The sequence below is a fragment of the Lagopus muta genome, chromosome 2, assembly GCF_023343835.1.
Source record: "Lagopus muta isolate bLagMut1 chromosome 2, bLagMut1 primary, whole genome shotgun sequence".
Lineage (NCBI taxonomy): Eukaryota > Metazoa > Chordata > Aves > Galliformes > Phasianidae > Lagopus > Lagopus muta.
This window is the reverse complement of record NC_064434.1, coordinates 100725742-100740466: the sequence shown is the minus strand read 5'-3', so window position 1 is coordinate 100740466 and position 14725 is coordinate 100725742. Positions and strand designations below refer to the sequence as shown.

General features: G+C 42.0%; 1 protein-coding gene across 2 annotated transcripts in view; it reads right to left on the bottom strand.

Annotated features, from left to right (window-relative positions):
* ALK (ALK receptor tyrosine kinase) overlaps positions 1–14725 on the bottom strand; it is a 290789-nt gene that overhangs the window by 13643 nt on the left and 262421 nt on the right. Inside the window, exons 14-23 of one of the 2 annotated variants that reach the window (XM_048935284.1) lie at positions 12970–13101; positions 11916–12060; positions 10804–10986; positions 9223–9321; positions 8396–8548; positions 7067–7165; positions 5121–5307; positions 3538–3628; positions 2584–2648; positions 1828–1957 (exon numbers count right to left, since the gene is read on the bottom strand). In XM_048935284.1, the coding sequence (XP_048791241.1) occupies positions 1828–1957; positions 2584–2648; positions 3538–3628; positions 5121–5307; positions 7067–7165; positions 8396–8548; positions 9223–9321; positions 10804–10986; positions 11916–12060; positions 12970–13101 (1284 nt within the window). Of the gene's footprint in view, positions 1–1827; positions 1958–2583; positions 2649–3537; positions 3629–5120; positions 5308–7066; positions 7166–8395; positions 8549–9222; positions 9322–10803; positions 10987–11915; positions 12061–12969; positions 13102–14725 lie in introns of those variants that run through there. The other variant, XM_048935285.1, reaches the window with a different exon arrangement.

Genomic DNA, 14725 nt, shown 5'->3' with positions numbered 1-14725 from the left:
TTTCAAGTACATGCAGAAGGTAAACACACTTCCACAGCTGGATACCATACATCACAGTGATACAACACAGCCCATCTGTCATCAGCAAGTCTCCTAGCCTGCCTGTTTTTGAGTCAGTAGAGAAGCACGTGTATCACAGGTGATTTCACAGCACTCAGAGTTGCTCAGGAGCTGCCCGGGCAGCCAGACAGCGAATTACCCTGTTATTCACCCCAAGTCAATATCAGATAAACTCAAAGAGATTGAGAAAGACAAGGAGAGAAGAGGAAAGGAAGGAGAGACAGGAGAAGCAGCAATAGTAAGGACATAATGTATGCTGCTGCCTAGAGCAAGTCCTCTGCCTCTTCTGACATTAGCTTTCACAGGTACAACACAGAGCTACCACTGACAGAAACGAAAGCCCAGACAGGCAAGGAGGAACTCATGGCTGGAGTAGGTGTGGACAGAAAGAAACCCCTCAGATGCAAAGGCTCCCATGGCTACATCCTATAATGAACCTATAGGTTCATTTTACTGCAAGTAGGTCAAAATTCCTGCTGCTCAGGACTAATGGTCTTGGTGCTTCCTCACAAGGCCCTGATCATTGCTGAGTTGGCTTCTCTTAAAGAGCAAAAAAGAGGATTCCATTACAAAGTGATGGATGCCCTTGCCTTACGTCTATGCAAGAAAATAATGCCTGGAAGAGAAAACAACAGCTCCCAAGCCACAAAATGGAAAAGAAAATAAATTGCAGAAAGCCACAGACATTTGCAGTCTGTGCTGCCACTTTATACAGACAGCACACTCTGTGCTGGCAGTTTTGAAAAGCACACCTACCAGGCAGCACACTTTGGCCCATGCCATTTCAACCTGCACCAGCTGAAAGCAGAGTCCACATTGCAATACATGAATTTCCCCATTCACCTGCCACTAAGTCCATCTGCACGAGCTGACAAGAGAACCCTCTAAGTGCAACAGAAATCCAGCCTCTCTTCATAAAGACTGCTTGCTCAGACTCAGACATCTAGCACCTTGAATTTCTGTGTTTAACTTTTTTACTCAAGCAGAAATCACTTTATTGCACCCTCTCCAAGACTGCAGTGCTTTGGGCAACACATACCATTTTATATGCCTGAAAACTAGACTGCGAGGGAAAAAAAATTAAGTTTATCTCTTTCCAGATGCATCAAGGAAGACTCTTACTTAAATCTGTCAGAGCCAGTGTATATCTTTTTGTGCTGATAAAATCAAGCATTTTTTCCTCTGTCAAATAAATGTAGAGACAAAGAATGAAGCTGGGCCCTGGCACTAAGTTTTAAGTGGGCACCTTTCTAATCCAGTTGCTTTGAGCAAACTTTATTCTTCTGAAGTACGGATTCTGCTCTAGAAGTCACAACACATTTCTCATGCATTTCAGTCTCCCTTTTCACACTGATGCTGATTTCAGGGAAAATCTTTAAAACGCTGGACTAGCTATTAATTCAACAGCTCCAGGCTAGATAATCTACTTGCCTATGCAAAACTTTTGACAGATATCCACAGAAATGCACTTGATTGACAGTTTAAACATCAGCTTTATCATTACTTGTTCAACATATTTCTGTTTCATTAGATAGGATCTGCAGCGTTATATAGCAAAGTCCATCCATAAGGCTCCTCTGCATAACCCCAGCAACATTTATTGCATATACATTTCTGTCCTGACCTCAAGAGTGGCTTTCTGGCAACAGAAAGCTCTGACTCTAAAGCGCTGGAAAATGGTAGCTGCATGGATCAGCCCTTCTATGGTTACACATTCGCCTTGTGGCAGCAGCTTACTAAATACACTTCAATTTTCTATTTTCTTACCGGTCTGGGCCGTGTCTCCCTCAGGAATGATTTCAGGTCACCTCCAGCCATGAGCTCTAGCAAGATGAAACGGGGCAGCGCCTGCAAGCTCACTCCGATACAACGCACAATATTCTGGTGATTAAACTTGCTGTGGAGAGAGGGAGGCTCAATAACGGATTAGCTTTGATCCAAAAAAGCATGATTATAGGAAAGAATCACAATGTTTTGCTGTGGAGAACATGTCTGACTTTTTTTTTTTCCCCCCCTCTTCAAAATAAGTAACAAATCTTAAAGTCAGGGGAACTAGATTAAGCCAAAATACTCCCCTTGCACTCTGCACAGTGCAGCAACAGAGGGTGGAGGTTGGGAAGGAATGGCTTTTAGCTGCTTTTCAGTTTCCTTATATTCTGTGTCCCCTTCGTGCAACAGCAAGACTTGTGGGTCACATGAAGCACTGAATGTCTGTTAAGAGAATGTCTGCTCCTATTTTCTTGTGTCCCAGGGCACAAGTTGGGCTAGGGCAGAGTTGTTCCAAATAACATGCTGACACAGGGATCAGCTTACGTAGAGGCATATTCCTCAAGGCCAAGTCTCTAGTACTTCTTTATTTCTCCAGGCCTTAATGTGATGGGGAACTACCTCCTTGGATTCCAGGACTCAGTCTCTGACAGGTGATGTGACAACAGCATTGGGTTAATGACATCTGTTCATTCGGAACATTTTTGCTTACAGTGCTGTTCTACACAAATCCTTGTTCATCTTATTCATACACACCTAATAATGAGAGCTTCCATGAGGAAGTCCAGCTCATCTTGCTCTGAACACACTTCAGGCAATGTCTGGAAAAGAAAGAACAGGTTGATAAGGAGAAGACATTTTAAACTGAGAGATGTCCAACATCTGACACAGTGAAAAGCACTAATGACTGCAGCCATCCTTGTTTCTCTTGAAAGAGCCCTTGTTCTAATAATAGCTAGACCATTATAAAAATAGACTGTGAAGCTTGGTGAGAGATACAGATCATGACACATAAAAACCACTATCATCCTCCTCCTGGTAAAGGAAGCATCCCAGAGCACACAGGGGACAGTGCTAACATATAAGACTCCACTGTGTACAGAAGGAGGAATGAGACCTTAGCTCCTGAGCTCACCGACAGGGCAATATTCCATTACCTCCCATCAGAACTATTTAAGACTTAGCTGCTGCGTAACTTCTAGGAGAAAACAAGGTAGGCAAGCTGCTGAAGGCTGAAGAAACCTACCAGACTCCCTTAAGATTTGCCTATGCACTCAGTGCATGTTCATCCCGTAATGGAGTGGTGAGAACCATGGAAATCCACCTCCCACCTACAGGCTTTTTGATGTAGCTGCTCCTAGCTACATGAAGACTTCTGTCCCTCTGACTCAAAGGCTTTGAACAGATTACCACACCAGGAGTAGCATGCACAGGATGGACAGAGGGCTTACTTCTCATTCTTGCTGAATACTACAGCTTTACAGGAAATGTTTGTCTATTCACTGCTTATAAACAATTTCTTTTAAGTCTTACAAGCCCACGCGTGACAAGCTGTACCACTGTGATGAATGGAAGTGCTGCAATAGAACAGCAACCTTTCTACACAAATCCTATGGTAATGCTTAATTCATCTCTATTTTTATAATGCATTGGGACTCCTGGGTGAAAAGTGCATGAAACCATCATGATAACTCATACGCTGTCACTTACTTTCACAGCCACCTGCAAGGGAGTGGGGTCGCTGGGGATCCCTGCCACCTGACCTTCATATACCTCACCAAAGGCTCCGTGGCCCAAACCCCTGGACAGACCAGAGAAGACAAGAAGGTTTTACTCCAGAGAACATACATCATAACACTGTGGTCACAGCTCACAGAACGGGCTCACAATTTTCATGGCAGTGGAACAGGGAGATCTGGATGTTGGCACTACGCAGCAAACCGAACCTTTGTATAATTGATCCTGGACCTAAAATGTATGTGATTGGTAGAGAAAGCAATCCTCAGAAGTGAACTGCTCCAGCAAAATCAAACTGCTGGTACTACAAAGTGTAATGGACAGCATTTTCTACTGCTTTGGTGCCAGTGCTCTAGTGGGTGGGTTCTCCAAAGCAGGTCAAAAAAGATGTCTCTAAGCCTCAGTGTTTCTACACCCTAATTAATAGTTCCCATGTTTATGCTCTGTCAGTGGAGGAAATACTGAACAAGAAACTAGGAAGCACAGTGACTCTCAGAGGACCTACATTTCACAAACTAATGATATTTTCCTGGTTTGTTCTGTGACTAGGTAAATACCTCAGCAAGAAAATGGTGATAACAGTGTTTTGTAAAGCGCTTGGCTCAACGAATTCATGCTGAGAATTGTAACAAGCACTGATTATGAAGCTTATGTTTTTATGCCGAATAAGGTGGATAAAGGAAAAAAAATTAGAATAATCACACACCTCATCCTGTCCTTTGTCCTTGTGATACAGATTTTAGATACCTGCCTATTCAGTCTTTGCTCACTGAGTACTAAGCCAACTGGTGCTACAACAATACCACATGGGTGACACCTCCTAACAACACAATGAACTCTTGGGGAATGAGACTACATCCCAGATCCTGGGACCCTCTTAACACTGCATGAGTTGTATGTTGGGCAGCATAAACTTGAGACTCCCAGAGACATTCCTGCACCTCAGTCTGGGTTAAGAGGTGCTCACTTCCACAACAAGCACTATCCCGGTAGTGCCAGGTCTGACCTCAGAGCTGCACCGAGTGTCTATCCTCTGTTTTTGCGTGGGCAATATACACTGTTGAGAGCAGTCTCAGCAGTGAAACCACAGTGAGGACTGCCTGTAACACAACCACTTCTTTAATAACATTTTGTAGGCATCGGCTCTGCTGTGCCTGACCAACTTTTTACAGATTACAAGTCTACTGCTCATAATTCACTTTCCTGTCTGATAGCCCAACATCCCTGCCCCTATCAATTCCCAGCTGCATCCTCTGTTCTCTGCAGTTTGCCACACTTTCAGATGTCCTTTCAGAGCCCAAGTGACAAAGGCAGCAGCAGCAGCACAGAGTACACTAGAAACTTCCAGATGCAGTCCAGCGAGATACATAGGCAAAGAGAAAATGTGGTAACAACACAATGAAGCTACAGGGCACTGCAGACTGCATGCACAGCTTTATGAGCATCTACATCTTCCAAGCTCTCCTGATTCATCTTGGGATTTCTGTATAAAGCTACAAGGTAGCAGAGTGATGCCACATGAATGTGGATCACAGAGAAGGCAAAGATGAATTTACCGGATGAGGGAGATGTTTTTGCGAGGCACCTCTTTGAGGTCACTAATGGAGGTGGTCTTTCCTGCAAAGCAGTAGTTGGGATTGTAGTCTGTCATAATAGTGGAGGTACGCAGTTTGCTCAGCTTATATTCTGGGCTCTGTAACTCCATCTGCATGGCTTGTAGCTCCTGGTGCTTCCGACGATACACTAAATATAGAGAACATGGTAAACCAGCGATGCAGATTGCCTCTGAGAGATGAGGGCAGCCATGCAGTCTCTCTCATTGGAATAAGATGCAGGGTCAAATTCCAGTGAATCAAAACAGACAGTGATACTGTCGTATTTCTGCACGTCAAGTAATTACAGATAGAAAATGGAATCTGAAGTTATCCAGGAACCTTCGACTTACGTACCTTATGAAGAATCCAGCTTGCTCATTAACTGCTTGGAAAATGCAAAATGAATTTCACTTGCAGAAATCTCTGATTTCACAAGCCTGACGTTTTTGTTTTGCCCTGTTTAGTTTAGCTGGACTTTCCAATTATGAATCCAGATTCAAACCTGAGGGAGTCTGGCTACAGTCAACTTTCCTAAATCATAGAAAAGTAACTAAGAGCCTGAAATAAATTACTGCATTACGTTGTTCCAAATGGATAGACTAAACGTTTACTTCAGAATAAAACATTGCATACAAAATAAATCTGTTTTGCAAAACTTCCTGTTTCTAAACAACAGAGTTGGACTAAATTTGAAATCAGCTTATAATAGTTTTATATCACTTGAACCACTTCACTGGTACCTTTGAAATCTTACTGGAAATCACACCTTGGAAAAAAAAAAAAAGACATCCTGTGGATATTCCTTGGAATAGGAATTGATATTGCATATACTTTTTTCAAAGCAAGATGCCCATCTTGTACAGATTAAATCAGTATTACCTTTACCTTGATTTCTTTGGGAGCTGGAGTGGGCCCAAACACTGTGACTGTAAAAACTACTGCATCCACTCCAACAGACGTTCCTCAGAGGAAGAATTTAAAAAGCATAAACACTCACTGGCAAAGGCAGATGGATGTAACGACCTATCCACAAGTCCTCCCTGTCCTCCATTTTCCTCCTCATTGCTTTTGCTTTGATCTTTTTAAAATTGCTGCTCTTTGCTGAGATGAAAATGATAGTCTGGTTGGACAGATACCGGATTATTCTTCCACACTCTGAGATATAATTAGTAATTTTTAAAGGGGCACTGCCAGGCCAGAAAGCACATGTACAGGACCATGTGTGTGCAACTGATAATTTCCAAAACTCTTAAAACTGCAACAGCTGTGCAAATCTAATTTACCAGTTGCCATTTGCTACTCTGGGTACGTCACTGCCCTCCTCTCAATTCTACAGTGTGGACAAAGAAAGGTGGCAGAGCTGTGGTATGAAGCATCGATTTTCCCTGATTCGGATCTGTTCTGCTTGCAACCAAATGCAAGAAAAGCTTTGTTTAAAATAAGAAAATGAAAGGGTGAAAAATACCTTTTCAAACTTCAAATAAAGATACCAAGAACATCCACACTCTACAAATTAGCAGGCTGTATAACGTGAACTTTGTGAGAATTTCAAGCTTAGATGTCATACATTAAGGAGCTAAATCTGTATGTAGGCACACAAATAAAGAGGTTTGCTTTTAGATGTTAAGAACCAGCAGCTCTCACAAAAACAGTGACAGCTCTGTTCTGGCAACTTTACACCACAGCACAAACAATAAAATCTCTTCAAATATGCACTCAGTAACTGAAACTCCTCAAATTGGTCAATGTGGTTAGAAACAACTAAAGAATTCCCAAGGTAAAGAGTGTGCGTGGGAAGGCACCGTGCAATACAGCAGCAGCTAAAAACTGCATCTCCCAGGGCCCGATTATTCTCGGCTCAGATCCAGCCATCACAAGGCAAATATCATTTGCAGAAAAACACTCACCTATCATGATTCCTGAAAAAGCCAAAATTAAGGCAGCAACCAATGCTGAGGTCACTACTGACAAAACCAAGGAGAGAGGGAGATGAACTGTTGGCTCAGCTGCAATGGAGACAAGAGGAAAAGAAATTACATTTGACACAATCTTCCAGCAGACACTTTTTTTCTGCAGCTAGATTTTTCTGCTCTTCCTTTCGTTTACTTATCTGCTGCTCTTACAGCATAGGAGCAACATCTGACATGATCGATGATCTCAGGATCGATAAACTCAAATATCTCTTTGTTTTACTTTTCTCAATTAACACCAAGCCATTAAAACAGATGGTTTGCTATCAAGGAATTAACACGTGCACTCCCCGTGTATGAAAACAAGACCATAAAAGTTGGGGGTAGGAGGCTGGGGAGATGGAAAGAACATTAAATAGCCTGGTCTAGAGTGCTGCTATCAATGCCAAATCAGAGCAGAATAAGGGCTGCAATATATCATCTCCTAAATGCATCTAGTCCAGGCACACAAAACTGATAACATATGCACTACAGAGTATTCCCTAGCTGCACGCTTGCTTGGATCATTCAATGACCATCTATTAAGGTTTATTTCACCCTGCAAAATGACCGTGCTTTTACTCACTTTATAGGTGCCTCTGGTAAAAATACAGAGAGCAGGATCCCAAAAGCCTGGAGTCACTTGCTATACTGCTGGGCAAGAATATGAAATAAAAGCTTGTAATGGAGTTCTGAGCATTCAGTTTCGGTAGTAAGGCAAGTATAGGTACTATCTTTTGTTTTCCTCAGAGATCCCTCATGCAGAATTTTTATTTTTTTTTTATTTTTATTTATTTATTTATTTTTACAGATCCTGCACATACACCTTGTGTCCAAATCCACAGGAATTGCTCTCCCCTTCACTTGTACATTACCTGAGGGTTCTTCAGAGAAATAACCTGGAAATTTAGTAGAAAGATTCCTGTTCTGAGAAAACTTTCATGATTTCAAAGCAAAAAGTGACTGTTGTTGCAACCAGATCTGCTACCCTTTGCCTCTTGTGGATAAAATTTGGCTCACAATGCTCAGTGCCCAGTATGCCATTGATATATTATAAAGCAAACCAGAGATGCTGCTCTTTGCACCATACCTCTGCAGTGATGTGCCTGTGTTCTAGCAAAATAACTGTACAGCCAATACCAGCAGAAAATAAGATAGATAACATACAACAGAAGCCACTTTTAAGACAGAGACAAGGTAAGATTTCCAGATGCTTTTACAGTCCAAACTACAGATTTTGACCATGTGTTTTCTCTGTTACATGTTACCAGCCTATCATCTACTTACCTATGCAAGACACACCATCCTCAGCCAAGTCTGTGCCTGGCTCACAAAAGCAAATGACTTTCTGAGTCTCAAGATCAACACGGCACTCGTCCATCTCACAGTGACTGCAGTTAAGGTGCAGCCTAATATCCACCTCTCCATGCCCCTCTGTCACTAGGGAATGGATGAAAGAAGCAACGTTAAATACTGGAAAGATCATTCATCTCATTCCCTCGGGCACTGACAGAAAGGGAGGCATTGTGGTCGCAGCTGCTGGCTGTGGCAGAGGAAGCCCCATCTAAGAAACTATTCTCTGCACCTTCCATGGCTGCAGTCCTTTTCTCACATAGAAAATAACATCCAACTACATTAACCAGCTGAGGTGCTCTGGCTCTCTTTCAGCACGCAGTTCAACCAGGGTAGCAAACCCAATGTTCCAGCAGGCGGTGAGGCTCACTCTTTCTTAGCCTTTACTCTTTTTGAGTTCAAACCATGCAGTATTTTCAAATTTTTTTGGCTGAATCTAACAGTTCAGAGTCCATTTGCATTTGAAAACACTTCTGGCTGCTCCTAAGCAAACTTTTTCTGCTCACGTAGATATTCCCATATTTTCTAAATACACTGAAAACACCCAGTGACATCTGGGCAAACACAGGCCTAGAGATAGCTGGAGTAGCAATATTTCTGGGAAGCGTTCATACTCAACTGGGTTGGCTAAGCAACCTTTCTCCCTCTCATTTAGAATGACAATAAAATGTATCCAAAGCTTTCTGACGGGTCTTACGGATGCAAACTAGTCTTAACATGAAAGAAAACCACTAGAGGAGACTGCAGACCAACATGAGTACCTTTAAGTGCTGGAGTGTATAAAGTACCAATGGGATTAATAAAGGACACACCATCCTCCCCATCCATCTCTGGGTCATTGTCCTCTGCAGCATTGCCACCTATGTCAAACCAGAAGTTACCTTAACAGTCCGAGGCTCATTAGCACTAAAATACAAATAAGCATTACAACATGCGTGGCTTCGGTGTGTTTAGGGAGACATCCAAATGAGAAAAGAGAACACATCAAAGTATTTAAAATATAGGAATTACCTAGTGAGTTGTGGTATGTAACACTAGTCTTTCGGGTCTAGAACTTCAATTTATAGCAGCAGATTATTACAGTCTTAGCTCTGTTTTAGGCAAGCTGTTGTAAACTAAGGTACAAATTTCATCTTTAACCATTTGGATGCTGTGAAAACACATAAGCCCCTCTCAGTTTCAGTGTGGCCAAGAGACTGGAAAATACCAGTGCTCAGTTCAGTATCCTTGCTGATCGAGGTATGTGTCAGCAGAGGGAAATGAGTGATCTGATAATCCTTCTTCTCCTTTGCACCCTGAAAACAGGGTGGTCCACCAGGAATGGGGACTGGAGGAGTTTACTCTTCAATTGCTCATTTGTGCTTGGGCATATGAAACATACTAGGAGCAAAGTATGAGCAATCCATGGAACAAGTCAGAAGCATAGCACAGTCCATGTATTTTGTACAAGCATGCAAAGATCCCCCCACCCCCTACAAAAATGGCTTTTCTTCTTTAACCACCTTCAGTACAAAGCAAAATTATATCATGTGAGGCATTCTGTTGGGAAAAGAAGCATTACACAGAAACATTGGTACAAAACATGCACTCATTTAGACTCATTACTTCCTCTCAGAATTTCAAGTGTATCATGGACTTGATTTAAGCTGTGGAGAACCAGGGGTTAAGAAGTCCACCACAGTGCAGATGGCTGAAGAAACTATGAGGCCCAGGAGATTAAGGATTAGTAGAGATCTTGAATCTGGTCCACACCAGTTATAATCAACATAATGCCATCTGACAGCTGTCCTGAGACGCACATGAAATTAGTTCCTTGTTGCCTGAAGTCAACACCACCATCATTATTAAGAGGGGTCCTGGCTGGCAGCCTGAGCACAGGAACCATGGAGCAGTGGAGCCGCTCTGCCCCCAGAGACCACCTGTGTAGGACTGAGGCCCTCCCATAGCAGGGCAGGGTGGAAGCAGCTGCACCCTTCACCCAGCATCAAATCTGGCATCCAGTCTCCGAAGTACTCAAAATACTGGAGCTGGCAGTGGAGCATACAGCCTACGGCTCCTGCTTTAGCATTATAACTCAAAAATGGATGGCTCAAGAATCACAGAAGGATCTTGATGGCACATTTTCCAGACTGCAAAGCCAGGACTAGAGCTGAAGGACTGACATCTGGCTATGCTTTAAGAGTAAATGCCATACGTTCATCTAGTGCTAAAAAGGCAACACACAAACATACTATTACGTAACAGTCAAATATGCTAGCTACAGGAGAATTATCTATCAGTCTTTTGCTGACCATTAGCACTAAAGGAGGGGAAGGGACACCTTGAACACGAAGCCACTTTACCTATATATCCTCCGCCTCCTCCACCTGAGGAGCACCCCCCTCCACCCCCTCCGAAACCCCCTCTTGTCTCCCACCCCCACTTCTTCATGGCCTGGGGGCAGGATCTTCCTCCAGTAGCACCTTCCAGCAAGGATTTTCCTGACCACAGGAAGGAAGTGTTATCATTCCAGCCACCTCCACCACCTGTGGTTAACAGAAGAGAAAAGGCATAGGCAAAGGTCATTTTCTTTTTTTGTAAAAAACAAACACCTTAGGGATCCACTGAATGAGCTCTCACTCAAAGCATCTCAGCTGAAAGAACAAATTTCATTCTGTGGTTAGAAGAGATGTCCTTTCTAACCAGTCCTACAGTGACCTTACTTTAGGGCTTTGATCACGTTAACCATCTGCACTTCTTTTCGCCTATCATACGAGGACTAGTATTTCCAGTGGAAAATGTCAAAAGATACCCCTACCTACTCTCCAAGCACGTGCTTCTAAGCTTACAGAGTGTTCTCTTCCTCTTTGTATAAAACAGAATGTTGTTTCTAATGTGGAACAAAAGGAATTCAGTGGAAGGCATGCAAAAACATGTCCCACTCTGCTCTAAAAACATAGTCACCTGTGATTCAATTTCAACTCTGTAGATTGCTCGATACAAGGTCTCTTCACAGAGACTCCTAGCTAGCACACAATTATTCTCCTTCCACATAAGCCAAAGAAACTATATCTAAAATAGTGCAAAGAGCTGTATGGGTTTATCATCATAGCAAACTCCCTCAACAATCATGACTTAGCAGAGTGTTGTTACAGTTAGGGTAGTATGATTAGGTTGCGGTTGGACTTGACGATCTTAAAGGTCTTTTTCAACCTCAGCAATTCTATGATTCTATGAATTCCATGATCAAAATAACAAACTTTGCTTATCAGAGATCCAACACTATTTTACCAGCACTCCATCGTTCCCGATATCCTTATTTAGGCCAAGTATCCTGCACTGTGGGTACATCCTACACATCTGTTGTACTTCCAGGCTCCTCTGAATGTTTTCAGAAGCTTCACTTCACCTCCACAGAATCTGGGCGAATCAAATACTCACAATGGTTTTCTTAAAAAGAATAAGTTTTTCTTACCTGCAGCTCCTGAATTTCCATTCAGCCCTGGAACAGAGGAATCATTCTCCAGCCTTTCTGGATGAAATGTGTCTGTTTTGGCTCTGTAGGCCCTGCCACCACCTCCTGCTGCAATTATCAAGGGGACTGGTTCTCCATTCTCCATCTTAAGTTCAGAAGTAAAGGCAGTATTCAGACTGAGTCACACACACAAATGGAAGTTCAACCACATGCTTGTTACTGCACGTTGCACTAAGCAGGCATTTAGGACTGCTGAAAACTATAAATTACCACTGCATTATTTAGGCACCAACATCCAAAAGACTAATGAATAGCACTAGTTCTACCAGATCTACAGGGAACAGAGGCAGTTGGCAGCTCTGTGAATTATAAATCATGTAATGTTATCATGTTATAAGCTTCATCAAGCAAAACAGCTAATGTGTAATGCCCTACGCAGTGCACTATAATGTCTGCACTTATAAAGGACTGCTACACTAGAAACTGCCTGAACATGCAGAGTTACGTAAAAGTATATAGAAGTCAGACTGTTCAAACATATTATTCACCAGGGTGAAACTGGTGTTTGGAAAGAGTATCATCTCAGACAAGGCACAATAGTACAGATCAGTGGCTTCTAGCTGTAGAGTTGCCCATACAAAAACATACAGACTAACTTCAGCTTTTCTTGTTGTTACATCATTTAAGTTAAATATCTAGCTGAAGTCTCATGTTCTACAATGACATATTCAAATAAAAAGGAATTCGCCCTTTGCTGTAGGTATTATGCTTCAGAATCTTAGTTTGCATTGAAAAAAAATAATCTGTTTCCAACCGTTGCAAAGCCAATTCCAAGCCACTGAAGTGAGCACGGCAATACCGTGAAGCCATTCTAAAGCATGTGAAAAGCCATCTCTGCTCTCTACCTCTCTATCATCTGGAAATGAAGGACACCCAGAGTTCTTTGTGGTCCCTTTCTCACAGGTGTGTAAAATAGCTATTTCAGGCTGTGATACTGGAGGCAATTGGCAGTACGTATTCGTGCTGAAGGTGCACAAAGACTATGTTTCCATACCTTAAATATATAAGTTGCACCTCCCCCGCCTCCACCTCCTCCTGCCCATTCATTGACACTTCTGTTCACACGTATCTCCTCTTCAATCACATTGTTCTCTCCAATGCAGACTTTCTGTATAACATCATTAGTCTGCAAACAGAAGAGCAGGGCTGAATTCTGAAAATAAATTTCTAAGTTCTAGTACACACACAAGCTTTATGGCCCCTCAACCCTCTCAAACCATGTCTATCAAGAGCTGAAATGTACTGGAGGCTCACACATGTACCAGAGCTAACCTAAATAGTCATAGCACGCACAGTAGCGATGAGCTCAGTGTAAATTAATCCAGCAGCACTAATATTGCAATTACCAGAGCTAGGATGTTCAAAGCCTATGAAAAGAACTGCTATCCCACCTTCAACTGCAACGTTGACACAACATTAAAGAAAATATTTAACTAGAAAACCCCCACAATTCCTACCCAGCCTTTTTTTTCCCTCCACCATTTAGCTCCAAACATAATGAACCTTCCACATCAGGCAAATCACTGAATTCACTGACTTATTTCAAACACAACATTAAGCCATTGTTTCTAAGTGCTTCTGGACTACAATCTAAAAACAAAACAAAACGATAACTCCTGCTTCAGTTTTAAATTGGGGCATTAAGTGCATGGAAAGATGGGTTTTGCTTTGAGTTCTTGTAAGTCACAAGCTCTGCTTCTTGCTTATTTTTTTCCTATAAAGTTTCACCTGAGTAACCCTGTCTTGTTATGTACACCTTACTCACTAAGCTAATGACATTTTAAGGAAAAAAAGCACAAACAGTTGTACAGTAAAACTGTTATGTTTCTACCTACTCCCACATATGTATTTCCTTTTGGGAGACCTGATAAAAGCATCTTCCTCAAGTTACAAACTATTCTGTTGACCAGAAAACAGTGCGCCAGAAAATGAATGCCATCTACTTAGAGTTTGTGGACTTGTCTATGGAGCAAAACGACCCCTCTCCTTTACCCTTCCCTTAATTGACCAGAACTTGGGTGGGGATGATTAATATGATGACAAAGTCAATGACTCAGAGGGGCCACTAGATTACAACTGAATTAAAAAAAAAAAAAAAAAAAAATCCTTCATAGCAAAGACATAACTGATTACAATCCAATCTAGTAAAGGTCCCTTCTACAAGTCAATACAATCTCTCTGCTTCAATGAAAGAATTACATTAGCACTCAATAAATTCTCACTGAGATTACAGAGACCTGAAATTTAATGACTCCATATATTACACTGAGCTGGAATGCCCTAGTTATAGATGTTAGATGGAAGTTTGAGTTAGGGCACTTCTTATTTCAAAGAGGCTTCATATTTATGGTTTGTTTGTAGATGCGTGTAATTCCAGGTTTAACATTATTTATTTCAGCACATGGCCTTGAAAACCCCACTTTCTTGTCTGCATCTTTCAAACCTTCTCTGCTCTAACAGACGGAGAAACTTTCACTTCCTGGATGCCAGACATCCAAAAGTTGAGAAACACACAGCATTTAAATGCCCAGCTCAAACCTGTAGGTGAAATTTCAGCAGATAAGGCTTAGTTCTACTCATAACAATCTCTTAATCCCAAATCCTCCAAAGAATACTAAAAGATTAACAGAGTACTGCAAATGGCAGAAGTTGCTCCTTTCCATCTAGATATTTGCAGCAATGCTTAGCTAGTACCACGAAAATCAGGGCTGTCTCATCAGGAATTCATTCGTGTCTCCCAATCCCCCACA